General features: G+C 43.3%; 2 protein-coding genes and 1 long non-coding RNA gene across 7 annotated transcripts in view; 1 reads left to right on the top strand and 2 right to left on the bottom strand.

Annotated features, from left to right (window-relative positions):
* Nucleotides 1-5,615, top strand: part of LOC117867643 (pinopsin-like) — an 8,418-nt gene extending 2,803 nt beyond the window's left edge. The window contains exons 2-5 of the mRNA XM_034752846.1: nucleotides 2,248-2,430; nucleotides 3,101-3,246; nucleotides 3,543-3,782; nucleotides 4,893-5,615. Of these exons, the coding sequence (XP_034608737.1) occupies nucleotides 2,248-2,430; nucleotides 3,101-3,246; nucleotides 3,543-3,782; nucleotides 4,893-5,033 (710 nt within the window). The 3' untranslated portion in view covers nucleotides 5,034-5,615. The remainder of the gene's footprint in view (nucleotides 1-2,247; nucleotides 2,431-3,100; nucleotides 3,247-3,542; nucleotides 3,783-4,892) is intronic.
* LOC117867644 overlaps nucleotides 1-12,588 on the bottom strand; it is a 28,587-nt gene extending 15,999 nt beyond the window's left edge. For 4 of the 5 annotated variants that reach the window (XR_004643458.1, XR_004643457.1, XR_004643454.1 and 1 more), the window contains exons 1-5: nucleotides 10,560-12,588; nucleotides 8,620-8,717; nucleotides 8,016-8,077; nucleotides 3,180-3,244; nucleotides 2,228-2,472 (exon numbers count right to left, since the gene is read on the bottom strand). This is a non-coding gene — a long non-coding RNA (uncharacterized LOC117867644). The remainder of the gene's footprint in view (nucleotides 1-2,227; nucleotides 2,473-3,179; nucleotides 3,245-8,015; nucleotides 8,078-8,619; nucleotides 8,718-10,559) is intronic. The other variant, XR_004643455.1, reaches the window with a different exon arrangement.
* Nucleotides 12,589-13,495: 907 nt separating this feature from the next.
* The window catches only part of TEX14 (testis expressed 14, intercellular bridge forming factor), a 61,436-nt gene continuing 49,925 nt past the window's right edge, over nucleotides 13,496-25,006 (bottom strand). The window contains exons 24-31 of the mRNA XM_034752756.1: nucleotides 23,581-23,680; nucleotides 23,103-23,189; nucleotides 22,098-22,175; nucleotides 20,345-20,462; nucleotides 19,034-19,129; nucleotides 17,782-17,891; nucleotides 15,619-15,682; nucleotides 13,496-15,121 (exon numbers count right to left, since the gene is read on the bottom strand). Of these exons, the coding sequence (XP_034608647.1) occupies nucleotides 15,085-15,121; nucleotides 15,619-15,682; nucleotides 17,782-17,891; nucleotides 19,034-19,129; nucleotides 20,345-20,462; nucleotides 22,098-22,175; nucleotides 23,103-23,189; nucleotides 23,581-23,680 (690 nt within the window). The 3' untranslated portion in view covers nucleotides 13,496-15,084. The remainder of the gene's footprint in view (nucleotides 15,122-15,618; nucleotides 15,683-17,781; nucleotides 17,892-19,033; nucleotides 19,130-20,344; nucleotides 20,463-22,097; nucleotides 22,176-23,102; nucleotides 23,190-23,580; nucleotides 23,681-25,006) is intronic.

The raw sequence follows: 25,006 nt of genomic DNA on the forward strand, positions 1-25,006 counted from the left end.
CCCCCCCCCCCCCGGGCCCCCCCCCCCCGCCCCCCCCCCCCCCCCGTGGGTCTCCCTGCCCCGGAGCATCCCTGCCTGAAAGAAAGCGGCGCGGGCCTCTCCCGTGCCTGCTTGTGTTGCTGGTGTAGCACATTCCTGCTCAACTGCTGTCTGCTGCCCCAGGGTCCTAGTGCCCCCCATTCCCTAATGGCAGGGCAGGCTGCCCTTACCCTGCCCTTCCGCCCTAGCCCTGAGCCTCTCCAACACCCCAAACCCCTCGACTCCAGCCCCAGCCCTCATCTACCCTAATCCTCTGCCCCATCCCTGAGCCCCCTCCTGCATCATGAACCCCTCATCCTCAGCCCCACAGCCCTCACCCTTGCACCCCCTCCTATCCCCAAACTCCCTCCCAGAGCCTGCACCCCCTCCCTCTGCACCCCCTCCCACTTTCAAACTCCCTCCCAGAGCCTGCACCCCTCACCCAATCCTACTCTCCCACCCCCAGCCCAGAGCCTGCACCCTCACCCCCTCCTGCACACCGACCCCCTGTCCCAGCCCGGAGCCTGCACCCAGCACCCAAACTCCATCCCAGAGCCTTAGGCAGGTGGGGTGTGGATACTAAGGGGCGGCACTCCGGCCGCTATTGGGGTGGCACGTCTGGGTCTTCAGCGGCAATTCGGCGGCAAGTCCCTCTCGGAGCGAAGGACCTGCCGCCAAATTGCCACTGAAGAGTGGAGCGGCACAATCGCACTGCTGCGGCTTTTTTTTTTCCCCCACTTGGAGCGGCAGAAAACCTGGAGCCAGCCCTGGTTGGATAAGGGGTGGGGGCAGTCAGGGGACAGAGAGCAGGGTGGATTGGATAGGATCCCAGGGGGGTGGTTAGGGATTGGGGGGGTCTCTGGAGGGGGCAGTCAGGGAGCGGGGGAGGGTTGGATGGGGCATGGGAGTCCGGGGTCTGTCAGGGGTGGGGGATAGATAGGGGTCAGGGCAGTCAGGGGACAGGGAGCAAGGAGGGTCCGGGGGGGGGGGCATTAGGGTCAGGGGTCTCTGGAGGGGGTGGTCAGGGGACAAGGAGCTGTTGGGGGGGTTGGATGAGTTGGGAGTTCTGGGGGGGGCTGTCAGGAGGCAGGGGTGTGGAGAGGGGTTGGGGCAAGCAGGGAGCGGGGGGGGGGGCGTTGTATGTGTCGGGAGTTCTAGGGGTCCTGTCAGGGGGCGGGGAGTGGTTGGATAGGCGTGGGAGTCCCGGGGGCCTGTCTGGGGGCAGGGGTGTGGATAAGGTCGGGGCAGTCAGGGGACAGGTAGGGGGTAGGGTGCTAGGGGGGCAGTCAGCGGACAAGGAGCAGGGAGGCTTAGATAGGGGGTGGAGTCCTGGGGGGCAGTTAGGGGCAGGGGTCCCAGGAGGTGGTAGTCAGGGGACAAGGAGCGGGGGGGGGGTTGGAGGTTGTGAGGGGGGCAGTCAGGGGGCGGGAAGGAATGGCTGGGGGCAGGACGGGGGCGGGGCTAGGGCAGGGCGAGACTCCCTGGGTGCACACCCTAATGAAATATGCTGCGCACGCCTAAGCATGGTATTGATATCTGTTAAGGCATCCTAGCTAAACTCCATTGAGAAACATGAAAACTGCCTTAGAAAATGGAAACTGTATGTCCTAGGAAATACAGTGTATCCTTTCAGACAGCCCCAGATTAATTAATAGAGAGTTAAATAAACAAGAAATGCTGGGGCTCCTAGGTGCAATCATAAAATAAATAAGAATAATAATCTAGATAAACTAGATAAATTCATATAGGATAAATTCAATGGCTATTAGCCAAGATGGGCAGGAATGGTGTCCCTAGTCTCTCTTTGCCAGAAGCTGGGAATGGGCAACAGGGGATGGATCACTTGATGATTACCTGTTTTGTTCATTCCCTCTGGGGCACCTGGCATTGGGCACTGTCAGTAGACAGGATACTGGGCTAGATGGACCTTTGGTCTGACCCAGTCTGGCCATTCTTATATTAATCAAAAAAGGATGCTATTGTGAAAGCTTTTTTCCCTGCTGGTTTTGCCTGCTTGCTTGACATCTCTATTTCAAGCACCTGCAAGACAGCTGCTTGGAATATAGCTCATTCTACAGCACTGTCCTTACATGGACAAAGTAGTATAGCTCAGGAAAACCCGGCACTTCAGAGCTTGCAGTTAAGCACAGAAAGCTGCTAGATTATGTAATAGCACAGCAATTTGAAATCATATTCCACACATACTAACCATTTAGTGATCTCTCTCAGGCATTGTGGGGCTTTGGTCCTTGGCGATCCTGGCCTTCGAAAGGTATATCGTCATCTGCAAACCCATGGGAGATTTCCGATTTCACCACAAACATGCAGTGATGGGCTGTGCATTCACCTGGATTTGGTCACTTCTCTGGACAACCCCACCAATGTTAGGCTGGAGCAGCTATGTGCCGGAAGGTATGGGCGTCACATTCGTCAAGTCTGTAGCTTCAGCAATGGCTGATGGGCACAGTTTTTTCTTCAGTCATTGGTGGAAATTTTTTTTTTTAAGTATGACATATTTGAGGAGAGACCACAATGATTTTACCATTGTATTTGACTGTGTGGCTGTCTTTGTTCTCCAAGTGCTAACACTCCTTGTTTTCTCATTAATTACAGGATTTCTTCTCACATGTCACTCTTTAAAAGTTAGCTGCTTATTACAATAAACTGCCGAACATCTATTTTCTTATTATGCATATGCCTTAACACAACTTCTGATGGACAGAGGAGCAGCAGAGCGCTGTCACTGACTACAGTCACTGCACACAGAGTAGCTCAGCAAAATGGCTAAAGCGCAGAACAAGCGTATTAAAATCTTGTTTATTTAGAAGTTTACTTTAGTTTTATTATTATGACTCCTTGTGGTTTGTTTGTAAATTAATAATGAGGTGCTGCCAGCTAGAAATCACCATGGCTGATGCCTGTGTTGTTTGTGATTTGGTTAGAATTTGGAGAGCTGCTTTAGGAAAACAGGCAGAATTCAGCAAGAACAGCAGGTGGTATTTGTTCTTTGTGCCTTTCCCACTGAAGTCCCTGATCATACTTCAGGATTGTCCTAGCATTGTTTAAAATCTCATTGGTCTAGGTCTGAGAACCTCCTGTGGTCCCAACTGGTACACCGGAGGCAGCAACAACAACAGCTACATCCTGACTTTATTCATTACCTGTTTCATTATTCCTCTCAGTCTGATCCTCTTCTCCTATACAAATCTGCTGGTGACACTACGAGCTGTAAGTACAAAGACATTTCAGTCTGAACAGTCACATGCACTGCTGACACCATTACAGGCACAGGTTTTCAGTGTAATTTTTCATGGCTGTTTGGATGATGCCAACATAGGTTGATCTCACCATTACAAACAGGCAACTGAACAGGAAGGGAAGATAATGTGGCTAAGAAGTGTGCCATGCCCATTTGTCCCACAAATTTTCCCTCAGCCTAGGCCATTTTATAGGACATTGGTATTTTCTATAGAATGAGGCAGTGACATATTAAATAGCAGGCTGTTTCCCTTAACTGCCTGTAGGTTGCGGCACAACAAAAAGAATCTGAGACGACTCAGCGAGCTGAGAGGGAGGTGACACGAATGGTGATTGCTATGGTGATGGCCTTTCTCATCTGCTGGCTGCCCTATTCCACCTTTGCCATGGTGATTGCCACAAACAAAGACATCCCCATCCAACCAACTCTAGCATCACTGCCTTCATACTTCTCCAAAACAGCCACAGTTTACAACCCAATTATCTACATCTTCATGAACAAACAGGTGAGAGCATGAAGATTATCAGAGAGCAATTGAAAACAAGCCTTCACTGAGCTAGGGGCTTACAGGAATGAAGTGTAATAGCAGTAATGGGGTATTCTAATATAGCATAGCATATCTATCCTATTGAGGTTCCTGTCAAATGCCAGATCCCACTGATTGCAGCTTTACAACAGGCAAGGCTAAGGTATAAAATTGAGATGGAGCTTGATTTTCAACCTGGCCTTAACCAGAGATCCTTTTGCATACCTACAATTTTGTAGGGACAACTGACCTAATTTTGGATCATTAATTGCCTGATTGAGCTTGCACAACAAACAGACAGATGTTTATCAATCAATTGCCAGTGCGTGCAAAGAGCAGGGTAAAGCACTAACCAGTCTGACCGCAACATTATAATTTGCATTCCACGCTGGGCCCAGTATTGGCCACATAGCCCCTGCCTTGGAGGTTTACTACCTACAATGTAATGCATATTATAAAATCATGAATGGTGTGGAAAAAGTGAATAGAGAACTATTATTTACCCTTTCCCACAATTAAAAAAACAGGTGTCACCTGATGAAATTAAATTCAATACAAACAAGAGGAAGTATTTTTTCATACAATGCACAATTAACCTGTGGGACGCACTGCCATAGGATGTTGTGATGGCCAAAAATACAGCTGGGTTCAAGAAAGAACTAGATAAATTCATGGAGGATAGATCCATCAATGGCCATTAGCCAGGATGGACAGGGACACACAACCCCATGCTCAGGGCAACCCTGACAGCCTGAAGCCAGGGGGGAAGACAGGGGTGGATCTCTGCAGCATTGCCCTGTTCTGTACATTCCCCCTGAAGCTCTGGTACTGGCCACTGTCGGACACAGAATATTGGGCTAAATGGGCCATTGGTCTAAGCCAAAACAGCATTTCTTCCGTTTGTGTGCCAAAAGCATCCAGGCTGCATCTCACAGGAGCACCACCAACTCACAGGTTACAGCATCTGGGTAAAGCAAAACCCAGTTTAGTAGTTTGGCATAAAGGGACCCAGGAGAGGTGTGTTTAGCAGCCTGCCTTCTTCTCTTATCTAGTGAATTTTCCTGTAACACATGTGCTTTTCCCAATTAGTTCCGGGACTGCCTGCTGAAAATGATGTGCTGCAATCGCAACCCGTCAGGGATGCAGGAAACCTCTCCTGCTATGCTTGGTGCCCCCAAAGGCATCTCATCAGCCTTGGAGGGATGCGGAAATAAGGTGACCCCATCGTAAACAGTGCAGATGCTTCACTTCCTGCATGGACGAATGGCAGCTGCCGGCTCCGCACATTCGTCTCAGTTTCATTTGGCACAAACACAAAGAGGAGCAAAGAGGCTGGCTATTTTCTAACAGCCCAAATATACACCAGAAAGTAATAAAAGATTTCTTCTTATAGCTCCCAACAATATTCACTGTATCCTGCCCTGTCACTGCAAACTTAGATAAAAGGGAAAACACATTCCCTTCAATGGCAGGAAAGCAACCATATTAGAGAGTAAACATCAGAGAGAACAGTTCATATTCCCAATGGGAATAGCCCCCATTCCTAGTTCCTTATCCCCTGGGGGAAGTGCTAAAGCATGATAATGGGGGACCTTTTACTAGGCTAAGGAATAATTAAACTACCAGCATTAAAGCCCAAAAGAGCACTTCTCCAGTAGTAATCCCATTAGGAAAAGCATAGGCTTCATTTTGCTTAAATATATATTTCACTGCAAAGAGCAGAACAGGAGAGCTCCCTGCACATTTTCAATACACATTACTGTATAGACACAGGAGGATTTGTGTTGGTTGATCCTTTTGTGTAACTTCAAGACAGGCTGTGAACCAATGAAAATTTAACAGGTGTGTTCAAGTAGATCGAGCTAATGAACATCCAGACATTAAAACACCACTGTCTCCTTGTCATGGATGGGCAATTAGCAAATCAGCAATTAGCAAAGGGCCCCAACAGACAGCAGGGTGTAACCTCCAGTGACCACAACCGGAGTTTTATTTCACACGAAAAAGGCCACACTTACTGAGACAAAGGACAAGATCAATATGGCAAAAACAAGGGGTCTGAAGCCCAGCAGATTTGTATTTTATTTATAGCTGAGACAATCAGGAAAGGCCTTAGAGTCATTGATTTTGCAATAAAGGTTAAACAAAGCCTGTAAAAGATTCTGTGGCACATAGCAAAAAACACAATAAAGCTACTGGGGCCATAAAGGCTGAGACGATAACAGAAAGCAAAAGATGCACAACATGAATAGGGAGAAATTCAACAACGTTAAACAGATGCGATAACAAGCTCCTATTGAAGTGTTCCACCAATAACCATGACTTGACCTCCTTCATTACATCTAGTGGCTCAAGAACAGTACAAGGACTAGTGTAACATTTTCCAAAGTGCTTAAGTGACTTAGGATCCTACGTCCCATTGAATTAGGGTCTGGTTTTTAAAGGTATTTAGGTACCTAAAATGCAAGTAGGAATTTTCAAAAGCACCCAGGTGCCTAGCTCCCAAATACCCTAGACACCTATCTGCATCTTTAGCCACCTAAAAACCTTTGAAAATCTGGCCCAAAGTGCCTAAGTTCACTTTAGGCTCCTCAGTCACATTTGAAAACGTTATCCATGCTCTCGAAGGAGTTTCCTTTCTATGTCTTGTCATTATGGTTTTTCCTGACAAGAAGATTACTGACCTTCCATGACCTTCTGTCTACAGCCTTTGATGTCAGAACACATAAATGAAGGAGTCAGAGGGTAACTGTGTTTATAGGTATTCACACAATTAAATGGCTCCTACCCCATTATTAGTAATTCCAAATCTGCTGATAATAAGCAGCTAGAATGGCAATTGCTACGCCTTTCTGGAGGTGCACAGATTATTATGAAATTTGATTTTTTTTACCTCTTTAAAAGCTTTAGAAGGAAAAATTATTTCTATTGCAGTGACGTATTAAAATGAATGCCAACTGCACCCAAAGCTGGGTTTCCCTTCTCCTTAGTGAATACAGGTAAGGAACAAAGAGCAATGAGGCAACAAGTGCAAGGGGCAGTTGGGTGCATACCCTCTTTGATGCCACCATTAGATCATTTGCTTTTTCTTGCTTTGCTTCATTTTGGGGACTCTGGTTATCACAAGCCTTTTGCTTAATTGGAGACCTTCTACAATATTATGGCCATGCTAGCTAACCCTTGCAACAAAACAAAAGATGATGTTACTCCATGCATATACTGGATATGTATTTGTGATATTATGGGTGTGCACACACACACACACACACAAATATATATATCTATATACACACACATCCATATGCCCACATTTACCTACGCAGGTATGTCAAATTCAATCCAAATAACTCCTGAATGAAACACTGGGCCAGGTCCTCAGATGGTGTAATTTATCATAACTTCCCTGAAATCAAAGGACACTTTGAGTTACACCAAAAGTCTTACTGAAACTCTTGACCTGGACGGAGCTATGCCAATTTACACCATCTGAGATCTGTCTCATTATAGTTCATCTTTCTTATGTTAATCTAATTGGGCGATGGCTTGTGAACCCAGTTTAGTGCTGGCAAATATTTTATATGTTCTCAAACTGATTCCAGAATCTGAAAAACATTGAGATAAATGCTGATCAGAATGTGCTAATTTAAACCATATCTCCTCTAGGAAATGGACTTTAGTCAGGGGGATTTTTCACAAAGATTACATCCTCCATCCTTCTTTTGAAGATCCATCACAGTGCATTAAAACATGGGTTCCAGATCCTCAGAGGTCCTGAGGTATTATTTAGGTATTGAAGTGAAGCACTCAGAAGGAAATTAGAATGCTTGGAGGGATAGTGTAAAGGCAAATCCTTCTCTCCACAGGGGCTGGACTTGGTCTAGATGACCAAAGAGCTCTTTGTCAGTCCTGGCATACATAATACTAATGCTGTTCAGAGTGCGCCATGAAAACAAAGGCTCTTCTCAAAAAGGAATCCTGGAATTATTTTCCAGAAGCTGCGAACAATCCCAAGGATGCTGAAGAGGGCAGAGCCAGGCAAATATGCAGCTCCTAGAAAGACTGATTAAAGCTGCTGATCGTACCATATTGCCAGATTTTTAACTAAGATCTAGCAGACAATCATAGCATTGGTTAAAACAGACTTCTCCCCCACCAATAGAAAACCGCAAATTGTGAAATCCCAACAGTTGAGCCAGGCTTGCAGTAACTTACCTTGGGTTTGCACCATTCTCTGACAGGACATTGACCATCTCTGGCAAGCTGGAACATGCAGCCTGTGAGAGAGAAAATTGACAGCACTGGGTAAAGGATAAAGATGAGTCCAAAACTAAAGCATCAGACAAAAACCTAACAGTAGCCTACTTATCAGCAATAACCCTAAACCGCAGCTTCCTACCAAACAAACAGTACACACCACCACCATTTGTACCATCTTATAAAGGGGCCTATTCTCCCATTCACAGACCCAGGTCATTCCCATTGATGTTTATATGAATTACAGGCACCCAAACTTCATCCAGCCATGGGCCACATTGGCCATTTGCAAGAAGCCTGAGGGGTGCAGCTTGTTTGAGATGAAGCTACCCTCATCTATGAGATGAAGCTGCAGCCATGACAGAGAACAGGACAGGTCCACACAAGCAGTACTCCATCTGCCTGGCTGCTTGGATCATGACAGAGCACAGCATGCCCAGACCAGTAGGTTATCTGCAGATTGCACCTAGGCATTGAAGAAAAAGGCAATGGGGGACCATGCTGTGGAACTCCATAAACCACACTGCATTAGAAGAGCATGTTCTTGTGAGCAAGCTCTTACCACACGGAGAGGTTTGGCCATCATAATTGTGATGATTTAGATGTACACCTCCAGCACACCAGGCCTCCATCTGTATAATGTCATTCATATATGCAGCACTGGAAAACAAATGGGTCAGATCACTAAATGGGGCCTGTGAGGTACTATGGACTTTCAGAAGCGAACAAGGAAGTTACTCATCACTGGGGCTACTTTATAAGTGCCCTCTCTGGAAGCAAAAAGTGAGGGATATTGTAAACCTAAAAAACCCCTCGGGTCAAAGGAACAAAGAAGAATGGTTTAGAAACCTGACATTTTCAGGAGAAAACACTTTTTTGCATGTTAAAAGAGGCCATTATAATACAAAATGTCTCTCTAATCAGAATAACCACAGGATTGTACACTAATGCCCTGTACCCTTTTAACCCCCTGCTATCAAGTTCTGGACCATTGCTATAGAATATTGCACTGCTGTTGGGAGAGGAAAGCCTGCAGTATTTTTAAATGCTTTATAGACAAATGTATTCCTATTAAACTGTCTTAAGCCAAACAATTATTTAGACTGTAAATGCTTTGGGGCAAACACTGTCTCTTACTATGTGCTCAATCTCCATAGGAGCCCGGCCGTAGATGCTAGTGTAATACAAATCATAAATAAGAATATCATCATTTTGCTTTAGGTGGCAGTTGAGACACAAAAGGAGCCAGCATTTCCCATTAGAGTCAGTTTATGTGTGCACCTGAACCCCTACTGCTTGATATTAAGTGACGAGAGAGAGAGAGCAAGTTACATTGACAAGACCATGTGGGACATAATCATGTAACAGGAGTTATCTTGAATCAATTAATTATTGTGCAATTCAGCTGTAATTCTATGCAGCTCTAACATTCTGAAATGCCACCAGTCACTTATTTTTCTCCCATCTGATGCGTTACCAATTTTTGTTTACAGCTGTTGAACTTTAATCAACCAAATTAATTACATGTGAAATCTCTCAATTAGCAATAAATTGAGAATGAAATTGGCAAAAGTTGCAAAGTTAAACGAGACCCGCTGTTTTAATAATTAAGTAAACTTCTGAACAGCACCGCAAGTAAGGTGAAAGGCTGGAACTAAAAGTAACTTAGGGTTGGTCTACACTGAAAAATCCACACCCATGGATGATGTAGTTAAACTGACCTAACCCATGGTGTAGAAGAAGGTGCTATGCTGACAGAAGAATTCTTCCACTGACCTAGCTACTGCCTCTTGCGGAGGTGGATTAACTACTGTGATGGAAGAACTCCTCCCATTGCTGGAGTGAATGTCTACACTGAAGCACTGCAGCTGTGCTGCTGTAGTGGTTTAAGTATAGACATAGCCTCAGACATGCTGTTGTCTAGATATTGCAACCTACATGGTGATTTAAGATCAACCCACTGTTCTGATATTATCCTCAGAGAGGATAGTATAAGCTGCTCTCTATAAACATGGCTCGTTTGAGTGGGTCACTGAGCAGTTAATATGAACTTAAAACCATAAACTCTTTGGAGCAAGGACTGTCTTTTAGTTCTATTTTGTACAGCCCCTAGCACAAAGGGGTCCTGGTTCATGACTAGGGCTCCTAGACATTATGGTACATCAAATAATAAATAAGGCTGCGAGTCTGTCACAGAGATCACGGAAGTCATGGATTCTGTGACTTTCCAGCACCTCCGTGACTTCTGCAGCAGCTGGTACGGCTGGGGCAGTCTTGGGCCACCGCGTCCCACCCCCAGCAGCAGCAAGAGTTTGGGTGAATCAATGGAACAGCCTACTCCCCCCACATGCTTGAACAAATCTCATTCTACTGTGTTTGAGAAAGTTCAGTTACTGTCAAGCTCCTGTCCCCACCACAGGCATTCCAGCTCATCAATGCTTTCTCTTAAACTGCTCACACAGATGTACAGACAATGGTAACATTTCTCTCTTGTTTATTTACCTTTCTGCTGAGATGCTGTTGCCTTACTGGATTGCTGCATCTTGTCCCAGAGTCCAGCTGTAGCTACTGCACAGTTCTACAGTCCATCTCTGAGCATGAGCTCGGCATCCCTTCCTGGGTAACTCCATGAAAAGGTTGTTAGCTGAGTATCAAAGAGGGGGGTACCGCCCAGAACATCTGCCTGATTCTAACCCATTCAGGAAATGGTTTCATGTCTACGGGTTGATATTCAGAAATGCTGAGCTCCCACTACTCTCCCTGACTCACTCAAACTATATGTCAGTACCATCCTACAGGTAAGTCAGTAAGCACTCAGCCACTATGTGTCTATTCACCAGCATGTCTTTGCCAAGTTGCCAGGTACCTGTTTTCATAGATTTTTAAGGCCAGCAGCACCATTATGATGACCTAGTCTGCTACATAACACAGGCCATAGAGCTCAGTCAGTAATTTTTGCATCAAGCCCATAATTTCAGTTTGCGCTAGAGCATCTCTTTTAAGAATATATCAAAACATATCTTAAAGACTGCCAGTGCATCTTACATGGTTAAAGAGTTGTGGGTTAACCAATCCTTCCCTCTCCCTAGATTCCCCTCTTGCTTTTTTAATACTGTGACCAATAGCTGAGTAGGCAGTGGGCCAAACAGGGAGTGGCAGTCACATAACTGAGAGCAGATTTTGGCCTAATTCCTTCTGAATTTGCCGATAAAGCTCCTGTTGGTCAGTAGCCAGGGGATCTATAGAAGCAATGAGACTGCATTTCTCTTTAGTCTCTCAATCAGAGAAGAAGCAAACAGATGATGGTCATATGCAGACCCATTCCCAAATAGCTACGTCACCAGATATTATTTGCTTTCATCAGGTGAAAACAGGGAAAATAAGGAAATTCAATACTTCACACATTTTTAGTACACTGAAATAGAAACTAGAAGCTATAATACTTGCCCTTCAAAGGTAAGATTATCCTGAATTTGCAATACTATGTCAGATAAGATAATGTTTATGTCTTTAGTTTATGACCCTACTCTCTTCAGAAAGGGAATGAAGCCTGAATAAAAAAGCTGGGAAGATGGAAAAATGCAGTCAAACATCAACTGGTGGGATAGAATTCTCAGCTTCAATACAGTACTCTGGGACCTAGGGGTATATACAGCCAGTCCAGCAAGGCTACTGCTTGGTATTGGAGTGGGGTAATGGACATAAACTGCTGGCTCCAGGGTATTTGGAACCACTGGATTCCTGCTGCATACAGATCTAGTAGCCAATTCTGGTTCATGATCCCCCCCCCCCCTTTTTTTTTGTGCCTTTCAGAATTTCAATTCAATGAGATTTTATTTGCATGTCAATTTATACATGTGCTGTCAACGAGTAAGAGAGACAAATACCCACTGGTATCTGTCAGGAGTGGGTACAGCCCACCAACGACAGGATTTCACACTGCATCTAGGGTGGGAGCCCTTGTGTCCATTTGTCACTATTGTCCATTTGTGATCCGGTGGCAGATTATTACATATTATGATGCCTTCCACAGTTCTGTGTAGACACATACCAAGTCTTGCACCAGCAGCACATAACCCAAGTCAGGGCACAGAATTTAGACACAGAAAACTGGAGTGTTTGTAAAAAAGTTAATAAAATGAGCCCATCTGCAGAAAATCCTACCACAGAAAACTTTTATGAAAAAATAATTATGTAATGCACAAGAGATCAAGTGAAATCTCCACCACACATGCAGTGCACTGAGCACCACTGAGTGAAACATGGAATTGTGCCTACAACAAAACTACAACTTCAGGATGCAGATTTGGAAACCATGACCTCACTGTTGCTAGCTGTTCTATCAGTATCATTTACTATGAATGAGAAGAAAACCTCATGGTATCAGCTTGGATCAAGGACTTCATTTCCTGAAAGTATCAGAGGGGTAGCCGTGTTAGTCTGAATCTGTAAAAAGCAATAGAGGGTCCTGTGGCACCTTTGAGACTAACAGAAGTATAGGGAGCATAAGCTTTCGTGGGTAAGAACCTCACTTCTTCAGATGCAAGTAATGGAAATCTCCAGACGCAGGTATAAATCAGTATGGAGATAACGAGGTTAGTTCAATCAGGGAGGGTGAGGTGCTCTGCTAGCAGTTGAGGTGTGAACACCAAGGGAGGAAAAACTGCTTCTGTAGTTGGATAGCCATCCACAGTCTTTGTTTAATCCTGATCTGATGGTGTCAAATTTGCAAATGAACTGGAGCTCAGCAGTTTCTCTTTGGAGTCTGGTCCTGGAGTTTTTTTGCTGTAAGATGGCTACCTTTACATCTGCTATTGTGTGGCCAGGGAGGTTGAAGTGTTCTCCTACAGGTTTTTGTATATTGCCATTCCTGATATCTGACTTGTGTCCATTTATCCTCTTGCATAGTGACTGTCCAGTTTGGCCAATGTACATATGTTACGGAGTATTGGGGGACTCAGGGCCCTGCACCCCCGGCTTCCTGCGATTTACCATGACTCTCAGCCAGCCAGTAAAGCAGAAGGTTTATTTGGATGACAGGAATACAGTCCAAGACAGGTCTTGCAGGCACAGACAACGGGGCCCCCCTCAGTTAGGTCCAGCTTGGGGTCCCAGGGCATTCCAGCCCACCCCCCTTTGGGGGGTCAGAGCCATCTCTGCCTCCCAGCCATCTCTCCAGCCCGCTTCCAGCACTCTGCCTTCAGCGACCCCTCCCACCGCCTTTGTTCAGTTTCCCGGGCCAAGGTATCACCTGGCCTCCAACCCCTTCCTGGGTTCTCATGTTACACGCTCAGGTATTCGCCTTCGGGCAGACTCCTATCCCCCAATGCAGACTATCCTAGCCACACTCCCCTGTCAGCATTCACACACCACAGTAAGAACAGGCCCAGTTCGTCACAACATAGCAGAGGGGCATTGCTGGCATATGATGGCATATATAACATTGGTGGACGTGCAGGTGAATGAGCCGGTGATGTTGTAGCTGATCTGGTTAGGTCCTGTGATGGTGTTGCTGGTGTAGATATGTGGGCAGAGTTGGCATCGAGGTTTTCCTGAAAAGAGCTCACCAAAAGAACACCAACAAAATCTGACAAAGTCTGGGTAAGGATTATCTGGTGGGTATGGCACTAGGATTTGGGAGACATAGGTGCAATTTCCTGCTTCACCATCGACTTCCTGTGTGATGCTAGCCAAGTGACTTCACCTCTCTGCCCCTTGGTTCCCCACCTGTACAATGGGATAACATCTCTGCCCTGCCTCCCAGGGGGATTGTGCAGAGAAAGTCATTAAAAAAGATTTTGAAGGCTTTGAAATCTACTAACGAAAAGCGCTATATAAAAGGTAGGTATTAATTATTATTTTCAGAAATAGCTCAGAACTGAAAAGTTAGCCAAATGTATGGTCTAAAACAGACATACATGTATGTAAGGCAGTAAATGGTAGCAAGAAATACCACACTGCAGCATGCTAAACTCAGAAGACTTTTATTAGTATTGTTAACATTCAGATAAGTAAACCCATGTAATGGCTACAGGCACATATAGTATCTCACCATAATCAGGGAAGAAACTCATGAAGTGCACAATAACAGCATGTGCAGCTAAAAACCTAACACAAAGTGGCACAATATTTACACTGAAGTGACCAGCAGCAGCTCTAAACTTCACAAGGTTACTGCACCAGAGTGGTGTTGTAGAACAGATATTCAATTCTAAAGTACTTGTGCTCATTTAGGACCTGGTTGGAAGTCCAATTAAATCGATGGGACTCTTTTTTTGGCTGGGCGTTGGATCAGGTCCATTAGAGGCATGGTTTGATTAAATAAGAGAGGTCTTGATACTATCAACCAGTTATTCACACATCGCTGCCTGAAACTAGCAATGTATGTTATTGCTGCCTTCAGAGTACTGACTCAGTCATTCACTTTTGCATGAAGATAAATTCTCTAAATCATTTCAGTCAGTTCAATTTATACCACAAGAATTCCGCAAAATGAGAAAACAAGAAATTACCTTGTCACATCTAATGAGCCAACGAAGCACAAAGCACACGTGGGCTGTGACATCACGTTCCACTCCCTGGCACAGAAAAGCTACTGAGAGCAAGAGCAGCAGCAGCAATTTAAAGAGACTCATTTTTGTCAATAACGAAAACTGCATAATGCAACAAAGCAAGAAATGCTTTCACTTATGAAAGCGAGTGTGCATGCGAGGGAGAATACAAAGCTGTAGAAGGCTTAACAGGCACAGTTATATTTGGAAAACAATTCCATTTTACAGCATAATTCAGAATGCTGCCTCTCATTTATAAGCGATTGCTAAATAAAAATGAACCAAAACTTAATATACCAGATGTACTTGGAGAGCAAACCATTCAGTCTCTTTGTATCGATTGTTACAATTAAAGGAAGTCTGAGAACTATAAGACTGCTTATTTGGTGAACAGCATTGCACATCACTGAAATAGGTACCGTATAAGAGGAAGATGTCAAACAACTTATTGAAGGTTTATATGCTATCTACTTCGATCACTTAGGTGCACTGCTCTGATCCAGGACAATTACCCTGAAATAAAAAAATGAGATTGAACAAAAAATATGTTTTTCTTGCACATGCAGTTCAGAAGCAATGATGGGAATGAGATTCTAAGGCACTATCTGTGGCTCCAGAGTGCTGGAACAACAGGTACACCTGGCACATGCAGTAAAAGGAGAATGCACAAGTTCTCTCACTTCAACCTGAGTGCCAATTTGGTTTGCATAGGCACTACCTCAGGCCCAGATCCTCAGAGGTATTTAGGCACCTAGCTCCCAATGGGAGTTGAAATCAATGAGTTAGGCACCTAAATACTGTTGAGATTCTCGGCCTTAGGACAGAATTTAACATAAACCTCCAAACTGTGCTAGGTTTTGATCCCATTTATTTTGCTCCCTAGGCCAAACGTCAGGTTGAGAAACTTCTTTGTCTTTCAACTGTCTTAGCTAAAGTAGAGTGGAGCACATATTTGTGGTCTCACCAGAACCACTGACTTGCACACATACAAATATCGGAGAGAGGTTTACCTGAATGGAGAAGGCCAAGGCAGCCGCTGCCATAAGCTGGGTTTTGGATCCTCAGGATTTGTAGCTAGAAAGGAAGTAAACCAGTCCAGAAGCAATAACACACCCATCCTACCACCACAACACTTCATTAGTATTAGTATTAGCTTTGGGGTTTTTTGTCAGCATGTAAAAAAGCTGCAGACATTGCTGCTACGAATCCCTTCAATGGGTCCATTAAGCTGCAGTTGTATTCAGAAACCAGCAGCTATCTGTTACTGTGCTTGTACTGTACCTTCTCTGCAGAACCATTTGTTGGGGGAAACATTCCTGGCAGCACTGAATAAGTCAGGGGCTGATTCTGCCACCCTAACTCCTGCAGGAGTAGTCCCACTGAAATTGTTTTAGACTGTTAACACACATGTAAAGTTAAAATTTAACCCTTTCATTTCCAGATTTGTGTGTTTACATATATTGCCAACATTTTCAAAACTGACTAGTTATTTGGGGAACTCCAATTTTTGGGTCCCCAACTTGAAAGCTCAGCATCCACTCTCTAAACATCAGGCTCCTTTAAGTTGTCTCATGCTAAGCACTCAGAATCACAAGTCACTTCTGAAAGTCAAGGACAATAACCTTAAAACTGCATTAGCCTGTTTTTGCAGCGAGACCCTAGGATTCTACCATGTTTGTTTATACAATAACAAATGCAAACCTACCAACTTCCCCCATTTTAAATGAAGTTCTCTTAACAGGTAATGAAAACAACAGGAAAGTGTTACTGTCTAATCTGACATTACTCACTAGCTGTAAAATTCCAGGGAATCTTTCTTAACTAGATCTAGACTTATGGAGGATTATACTCAAATGCAATTGCCTAAAACAGCCAGAGTACAGGGATGCTCTTCTGTCACTACCATCCCCACCCACTTCTCTCATGTATGCAGTTCCTTGTATCCTGGCTGGGGATCAGTTGGCCTAATGATTATGTGGTTGGTTCTCAACAACCAAACTCAAATCCAGGAACTTTGATTGGCTAAGGAGTATTATTAGTCACACTGTTTGACTAGGGGAAGCTCCACTGGAGTAAAACCCCAATTGTTTGGGGGTTTTATTTTCAAATTTAGCTCTTGAATTTTAGAACCTAATTCATTCTTCCCATATTGCCCGACTGGCAGGCCTGTGGTTACTGGGGGAGGGTAACACCAACAGCTACAGTGTCTCAGCTGCCATGCTGTCAGCACATGGTAAAAGGTAGCTGTTTCTTCCTAATCTAAAAAGCCTACATAAGACAGTGTGGATGGTACAAGCCAGTCACCAGCAGCAAGGTGCCACAAGCACCACTCAATGGAAGGCCACTACGCCTTTAAGAGGCATATAAAGCAAAGGAAGCCTTTGATCTGACTCCTCCTGATGAAGAAAGTATGTCCTCCTCACCCTCTAACTAGTAGAGGCGAAAGGGGAAGGAGCAGGCTAGGGGACTGATGGCTTAGGGTATATTGGTACTGTGTCTCAGAGTATGGGTCAGCTGACTCAGACTGTGGGACTAAAAATGGCAGTGTAGATGTTGGGGTCTCAGAGCCAGGGCTCCAGCCCAAGCGTCTAGGGCACAATTTTATAGCCCCGTGAGCCCGAGTCAGCTCTCCTAGGCCAGCCAGAGGTGTTTTATTGCAGTGTAGCCAAACCCTCCAGGACGTGGTAGTGTTAGTGTGGAAGTCACGTGTTCAACCCCAACCCACACCAATAGTAACTGAAAGCTTTTATAATGTGAAGGCCCTAATGTGCCTTAGCAGATTAAATGGGATATGGACACTATGTGATCACAGTTCCTGCAAAGCATGTTGATAGCTCAGTGTGGGAAGCTGCACTCTCACTACCCACATGTAAGCAGTTCTTTAACTCAAGAGAGCAATGGGCTGTCAGGCTAACACCTTTGATCAACACTGGTAAAAATCAAAGCTTAATAATAAAATAGAATTTTACTCCAAAGCAGCTTCCTCTGTTCTAAAAGCTTGGGGCAGAACTGGTATCAGTGTGCTCCAAAGGGCAAAGGAATCAGTAAGAGAACAATAGCTAACAGCCTTGTTCAGTGCAAGATATTTATTACTAATAAACTCATGGCTGCCAGGATAATAAACAAGTCATTGCCAAGCACAGTATATTTTAGCTTTACAGATTAAGAAAGACCTTCAGTATTCCCTGCACAGCTTTCAGTCTCTCTGCTTTCTGCCTTGGTGCCACCTTCCTCTATTCCACTCTTCATTTCATCAGCTTCTTGATCTTTAAGGTTTGTTGCCCTTCAATGACAGAGATTTGTGTGTCAAGTCACAATTTTATATTTTATTTGAGAAAAGTTGAATAAAGACCATTAATATATAAGTCCCTGAAACAACTAAGCATCTCCTTTTTGCTCTTGTCCTCTGCTGTGTTGAGCCAGGAGATCAGTTTGCAGCTGTGCATTACATTTACAATCAGACTCCAGTGATCCTCCATCCCCTCTGATGAGGATCAGGAATTATCACTTAAGTCAGATGCATACTACAGCAGCAGGTAGCAGCAGGTAGACACCATATAGTATTTCACTTTGGTTTCTCTCAGCAGATGCCTGAAACCTTAGATATTATATGGGGAGCAATCCAAAGCCCATGGGCTTTGGATCAGGCCCTCTATCTAACATGACTGTACATATCTGAAGCAACCATACTTGCACCCCCATCAATTTCCTTCCTTTCCATCAGGATATTTGGGCTGCGTGAGCAGAGAAATTTTGATGCCAAACAAATTAATATGCATCCACATGGGACTGTGTGCATGCCTTTGACTCCAAAATGGAGTTGTATTGTAGGAGTGACTATTACACTTGACAGTTGGTAAGGAGGGGGCAGAATCTTCTGAGAACTGCTCACAACTATCACAGCATGTGCTAGGCTTTGGTCGTTGGTGCTAAGAAGGGGGAAAAGATTATTTGAGGCACACACAAAGTCTTTTTTAAATTATGTTTCTATGACATTTGCCATTTTCAGAATTATTTCCCAAGTTGTACTGACAAATGATTGCCCTCATCAGAACATTCTGTTTATAAGATCCCTTAATCTAAAGAACCTTGATGGCTCTTCTCTTTTTATATATATTATTCTTTTCTACTTTTTCAAACTCTAGTAATGTGGCAGGTCACCTCCAGCTTTTAGAAAGATTATCCATGCTGTTTCACAGCTACTGGCAACTTTTACTTTCCACCTACCGGAGACTTCCTTAACAACACAGTCCCTTCTCTCTAGGTCTAGTAGTGAGAGTCCCAAATCCTGATGTCTCCTGCTAAGTTCTTTAAGGCATTGCTGCCACCAGAATGACAATCTGCTTTCTAGAGGGCCCAGCATAGGCTCATGCACAAAATAAAAGTACAGTATACTTATGAATGAAATATCCATCATCTCCTAACCTGACAAGGCATTCCCGAGGTTCTCCTTGGACTTCATCATCCTCCGGAATTGGTTGGAGAATTTTTTCTAAGAGATCATCAAGAGTAGAATGAGCCCTATTGAATGACAGATTAAAAAGGAGACTGTCAAGTTAAATACTTTATGTTTTGAACAAACAATTTCTTTATCGGAATTACCCAAGATTACTAAAGTAAATGTTCTTTCAGTTTTAAATATCTAATTTATTTTTCACCATTCATGTTATTTACTTCTTGTTTCTCATATCTGGGGAAATAGGCCTAGCAGCTTTATCATCATTTATAGTCAGTTTCACTTGCAGGTTTTTATCCACCAGCACAAAGTTGCAGGGTTTCGGATGTTAAGCATTTATATCCCCCTTAAGGCCCAGTGTAAAGGGCCCTTAATTTAAATGAGAATCAAGTCCTGAATGATTGTTATCAAACATTACAATGGTGTAATCCTACGTGGAGCAGGAATTATTTAAATCAGGTGTGTACTCCAGGAGTAAACAGTGGTCAGAAGTAATGTTCAGGATAATGGAGGGGGACAACTTGCTACCTGCACAGAATCTGCTATAACATAGTAGCATTCTCTGAAATGCTTCTAGTTCCAGACACAGGGCCAGAGAGACAGGCAGAACTGCAGGGTCTCAATGCATGGATGAAACAATAGTGTAGGGAGGAGGGTTTTAGGTTTATTAGGAACTGAGGAAACTTTTGGGAAAGGAGGTGCCTACACACAAAGGATGGGTTCCACCTAAACCAAAACGGACCAGATTGCTGGCATGTAAAATGTAAAAGGCTGTAGAGATTTTTTAAACTAAGGGCTGGGGGAAAGCCAACAGGTGCGGAGGAGCACAAAATTTGGGCAGAGACATCCATTAGGGATTAATTTATTAAAGGGGGATCTCTATACCCTCATAAAGGGGATAGGAAAGAAGTTGGCAATATACAGATAGGCGGAAGTGAGCAATAGTCAAATGTAAAACAGTTCCGTTTAAATATAACACGAGGGCAAGCAACAGAAGATTGACGCAACCCCATGATCCAGGTATCTCTGAACCTCAGATTGCCAGAAGATGGGATTGGATGACAGCATTGAAGGAGAGTATCACTCAAAACTACCCTTTTCTGTTCATTCCCTCTGAAGCATCTGGCACTGCCCACTTGTCAGAGATGGGATATGGGCTAGATGGACCATTAGTCTGACCCAGCATGGCCATTCTTACGTAACATATTGAACTCTAATACTTTGCCTCCCGAGATCTAAAGTGCTTTGGAAACAGCCTCCTTACTCTTTTCTTTTAGTACCTTTCTGTTTCTTCTGCTAGATTCAATATCTCTTTAGTCGATAAGCTGTGATCTATCTCTCCCTTATTCCCAATTTCTTCTTCCTCCTCTTTATCTTCTGGATTAATTTGAGTGAGAACTATTTGCATAAACAGAGTGACTTTTAATGTCAAAGATACAAGTGAAGAGGTTAAAGAAATTAAAATGCATTTGTACATCCTACTATGCTTCAGAAACTTTCATTTGTCGATTTCTTTAGCATCCTGCCCCAAATCATCTGATTTTCAATTAAATAAGTCCATTGTGGATCTATTTTTAGAAATGGCCAGTAGCAAGACCCAGATAAGTGGTGAAATCTACCACCTTTCTATATTCACAGGAGCGAACATATTGCTGCATGCTCAAATGGAAAATGCATGAGGAAATAAATCTTTAATCTTTCCCCCTTGCCCTTCTAGATATGGCAGAAAATCAAAAGGAACCTGTAGATGTTGGCTTTGTTGCCCTATTTAGCAGAATCCAACAATATTTATTTCTCCCTAGACTTATCTTAGTAAATTTTGTTCCCTGTAGCATATGAATTAATTCACAGCCACCTTCTGCTAAGCTATGATAAGCAGGAAGCAGCAGGCTGTCACTAGAATGAAATCTGTAATAGCTATACTTTATGCAAATACAAAAACCCCTGCTGACTGACCAGCAAGCAAGACAGAATGCTGCATTCCTCACCATCTAAGAACAAGATACCCCTGTGTATGAACACTCACAGTGACTTCTTTACTCCAGGTAACTATTTTAAATGGGTAAAGATATCACACAACTTGTAGGGCAACACAAACAAGTGCCAGTATCATCCTTGAGTACCTTTTTAGCATCTATACAGAGTAACTCATGTTTCTGACTTGCTTTCACCTGCTTTCTCCCTTTTCCTTCTGCCTTCCTAATAACAAATGCAGAGCCCAGTCATTAAATTTTAGGTTTTTTTATTCACCTGGTGACTTGAGCTGTGCATCTGAAACATGACTCCCATCTATTATCATTCTGGGTTTCAATGGCATGGGAAATTCAGTATTGTGTCCTTCGGTCTCTTAAAACTGAACGCAGACCACATGATATTGGAGCTCTGCGTGCTCTGTAATTATGGCCAAACAGCTGCAATTTTCTTGAAGTATGAGATCAGAGAGTTATAAGAAATGTGAAAGGGTAATCTAAATACAAAATAAACTGCCACAGCATTAGGATGCACCCTTGGAGAAAGCACAGAGCACTCTTTACTGATTTGCTCTTGGATTGACAACTTGATCTCTCTTTTGCTGCAAAACCTGAGCCAGCTGTTCATTATCCCTCCTTTCTGGGTTACAGATGAAAACTGTAGTGTCATGATACAAGTAAAGTTACACTCAAAGAGCACAACCCTGCAGCCTCTCTCCACACAAGACTCTCACAGACTTCAGGGAGAGCTCTGCAGACAGACAGATTGCAATAATGGGAAAGAACCTCTGCTACTGATTTGAAGGGTTCTGATTTAGAAAGATGATGCTCAGAGCCCTGTCTGGAAAGGGTGAAATATTTTCAAGTTCTTCCAAATCTCTGTGTCAGGATGGCAACCACAGATCCAAAAAAGCCAGCAAATAAAAGTTTAGCACAACAACTAAACATATCAGTAGTCATTATTTGAGTCATTTATTTTAGAACGAGAACTGCTCTACATCAACACAAAAATTATTTGTAATTGCAATCTCAAACTCATTGCTGTCTACTATCGGCAACTAACCATTCATTGGGATGTTGTGGGTATGGGATCCTTTCTCCTCAAAGTCCTGATAGGGGGCATCTTGCTGCTTTAAATTTTCTGTTGAAAAAAAGTAGCACTTGTTTCTTTACTGCTTCAAACATTGTTTCAAAATTAATTCCATGTTATTTGGGGCAGTGTGTTACTTTTTCTATTTACGTGCAAGCTAAACAATATGTAATCTGAAACTGACCCATAATTTAATCTTACAATTTGGCATAAGATCACAAGGTACCTTCTCTGTGCCAACCTCCCATTTCCCTGCTTTAGGATATGAGGTAACAAATAGACAAGGTGTGTGTGTGTGTGTGTATATATATATAGCCAACCACTGTTTGGGAATACAAAAACATTCAATTATAATTCTCAATTATCTGAATGTCAGAAGTGTGGGAGTGAGGTGGGGGAGATAAAGGAAGTAATTTTGTACAACCAAGGGAATAGTTGGGCGAAACAATGGAAAATTTTGTACTGTATTTTCTGTCTGGAGGTATATGAAAATAGGGGAAGAAACTGAAATAATTTAGGATGAGCTCTTCAATAATGCCTGAGGGATTTGGATGCCCAGCTCCCATTAGTTTTAATAGAGAATAGGCATCCAAATCCCTTAGGAATCTTTGAAGATTTCAGCCTTACTTCAGATGTGGAACTTATTTCAATGTTAAATTATAGCAACACTCAGCAACTTGACTGTCATCCTCATCAGGATTACTGGTCACAACTGTTCTGTGATGTTTGTGAATCTGCCAGGTCAGGAGCCTTAAGGCCCAATTCATTATGAAGCTTGGTGCCAATTATTTAAGTTGTTGACATCTAATTTGTTACTCATCTTCTGGCAACAGCTGGGTTGAGATCTCCCATATGGTCACCTATGCATTTTGTATTAGTGCATCATGCTGGGAAATCCTGATCATCCATAGGAGGACAACCCTGGATATAAAATGTAATTGACAAGCCCCAAAACATTTTGGTTTTAACGCTGCTTACCAATTTCATCAAGTAGCTCCTGGGCTGGTGGAGGCAGCTCATTAATAAAGTGGTCTGATGCCTGGGAGAAAGCTGGGCTCGAATCAGCTGGAAAAAAAAATGTCTAATCAACTAATAGTGATGAATAACTATAATACAAGCTCTGATTATGACAACATCTAACAAACCTTCCCTGAGCTAATTTAAAGCTAGACATAAAGCTAGACTTGCAGTTACAGGCCTCAATTTTGTGGATGCAATTTGGAGCCAACAATATTTGCACCTACAATTTAGGTCTATCTCTGTAGGTGTCCAAATTCTTAATCTGCAGGTGCAAACAGGAAATCTGGGATCTGAGTTACCTAATACAATCATTTGCAAGTGAAAAACTGCCCACTGTTCTCTGCCCCTGCAAAAGTCGAGATCTGGTTAAGGCCAGGTAGGAAACATATTCCTTACAATAATGCAGCTGTGAGATTTCTTTAATAACCTGCTGTACCTTTCCGTAAGTCGCTCTGCTGAGTGGCAAGAAATGGGTTACGAGATTCTTTCCTGGCCTTTCTCAAAAGTGAAGAAGCACAGAGTGCTGACAAACCACTCTGTAAAAGACCATGTATAAATGAAGCATAGGAGTATAAACTGTTTTTCTGTGTTCTTCTCCTCTGATAAACCCAAGATGAGAGGAGGCAATAATCAACTAGCATAAAGTTCATCTGTTCTATTCTTCACGCTGGCCCATAACCTCAGAGGCAGATCATGCGCTCAGTGTGCAGCACAGAATACAAACAGGAAGACAAGGAGCAAATGCAGCAGCCACCCTTCAGACAAACATTGTAATGGGTCTCCTTAGCATTCTACCAGTCCTTAATGATACTATCAGATTATCCCATTTTTATCTGTTTTAACCCTTCATAGTACCATGATCAACATCCTTCCAGCCACAGACAACTGGACAGGACTCTGTCAGGAGGCCAGTTTTGTCATACCCTGAGATGAGTTGAGCCCATTAGTCTAGACTAAAGGATTCTCAGAGAGAGAGAGTGTGAGTGTGTGTGTGTGTGCATGCAAATCCATAATTATAACAGCTAGTAGTGACTAGATACAAAAATGTCCCAGTAATATACACAAGGAGGAAAGTGTGTAACCACAGACAAGACCATTTTTTTCAAAATGGAAATAGGGTGTTAGTACCGAAACTTAATTCCAGAGGGATTTTTCAGGAGGGTAAGTGACAGCAATGTAAATTTCTCTGCAGTGCAAATCAAGGCAGAATTGTGCTGTTAATGTATTTAATGAACTCCAGCGATCAGCCCTGCAAATCTAAAGCTGCAGCGCTGACCTGAGGACAGTTAATGTGGCTGCCAGTGTTCTGGATGAACAAACCGTAATTTAATCTTTAAATGGCAACCTCCCCAATGAATAACAATAAGAAAGGCATTAAGGCAACTGTTTATATATAATCCTCTTGAATAGCAGTCAAACTAATGTTCTGGCACCAGAATATTTTCAGCTCCAAAAAGATCAGTGGAAAACGCTAAGGTTTCCTTGGAAATATGGTGTCTCTATACAGTGAGGGTTTTTTGACACAACAGAACTGATAATATAACGCCAATCCTATGCATGTAGTAAAAGGACAAATTAAACCCCTTAATATAATGGTTTTCTGAATGCTGTGAACATCCAAACAACCCTTATGCCCAGGCTGCTTCAATTTGTAACTTGTTTCTTAAGAAACCATTCTTCTTTGCCTGCACATCCCTCCCCAGCCCCATTTTAAGACAACCTTCCTAAGTGTAACTTGAAATTTACAAATCTGAAAACTCCCACCTCTTTCTGAGCAGATGTAATTCTCACCCTCACCAAGACAAAGATCAAGGGGTTTATAAATCAGCTGCAAACTCTACAGTACTGATATCTTCTGAGAT

Source organism: Trachemys scripta, chromosome 18 (assembly GCF_013100865.1).
Source record: "Trachemys scripta elegans isolate TJP31775 chromosome 18, CAS_Tse_1.0, whole genome shotgun sequence".
Taxonomy (NCBI): domain Eukaryota; kingdom Metazoa; phylum Chordata; order Testudines; family Emydidae; genus Trachemys; species Trachemys scripta.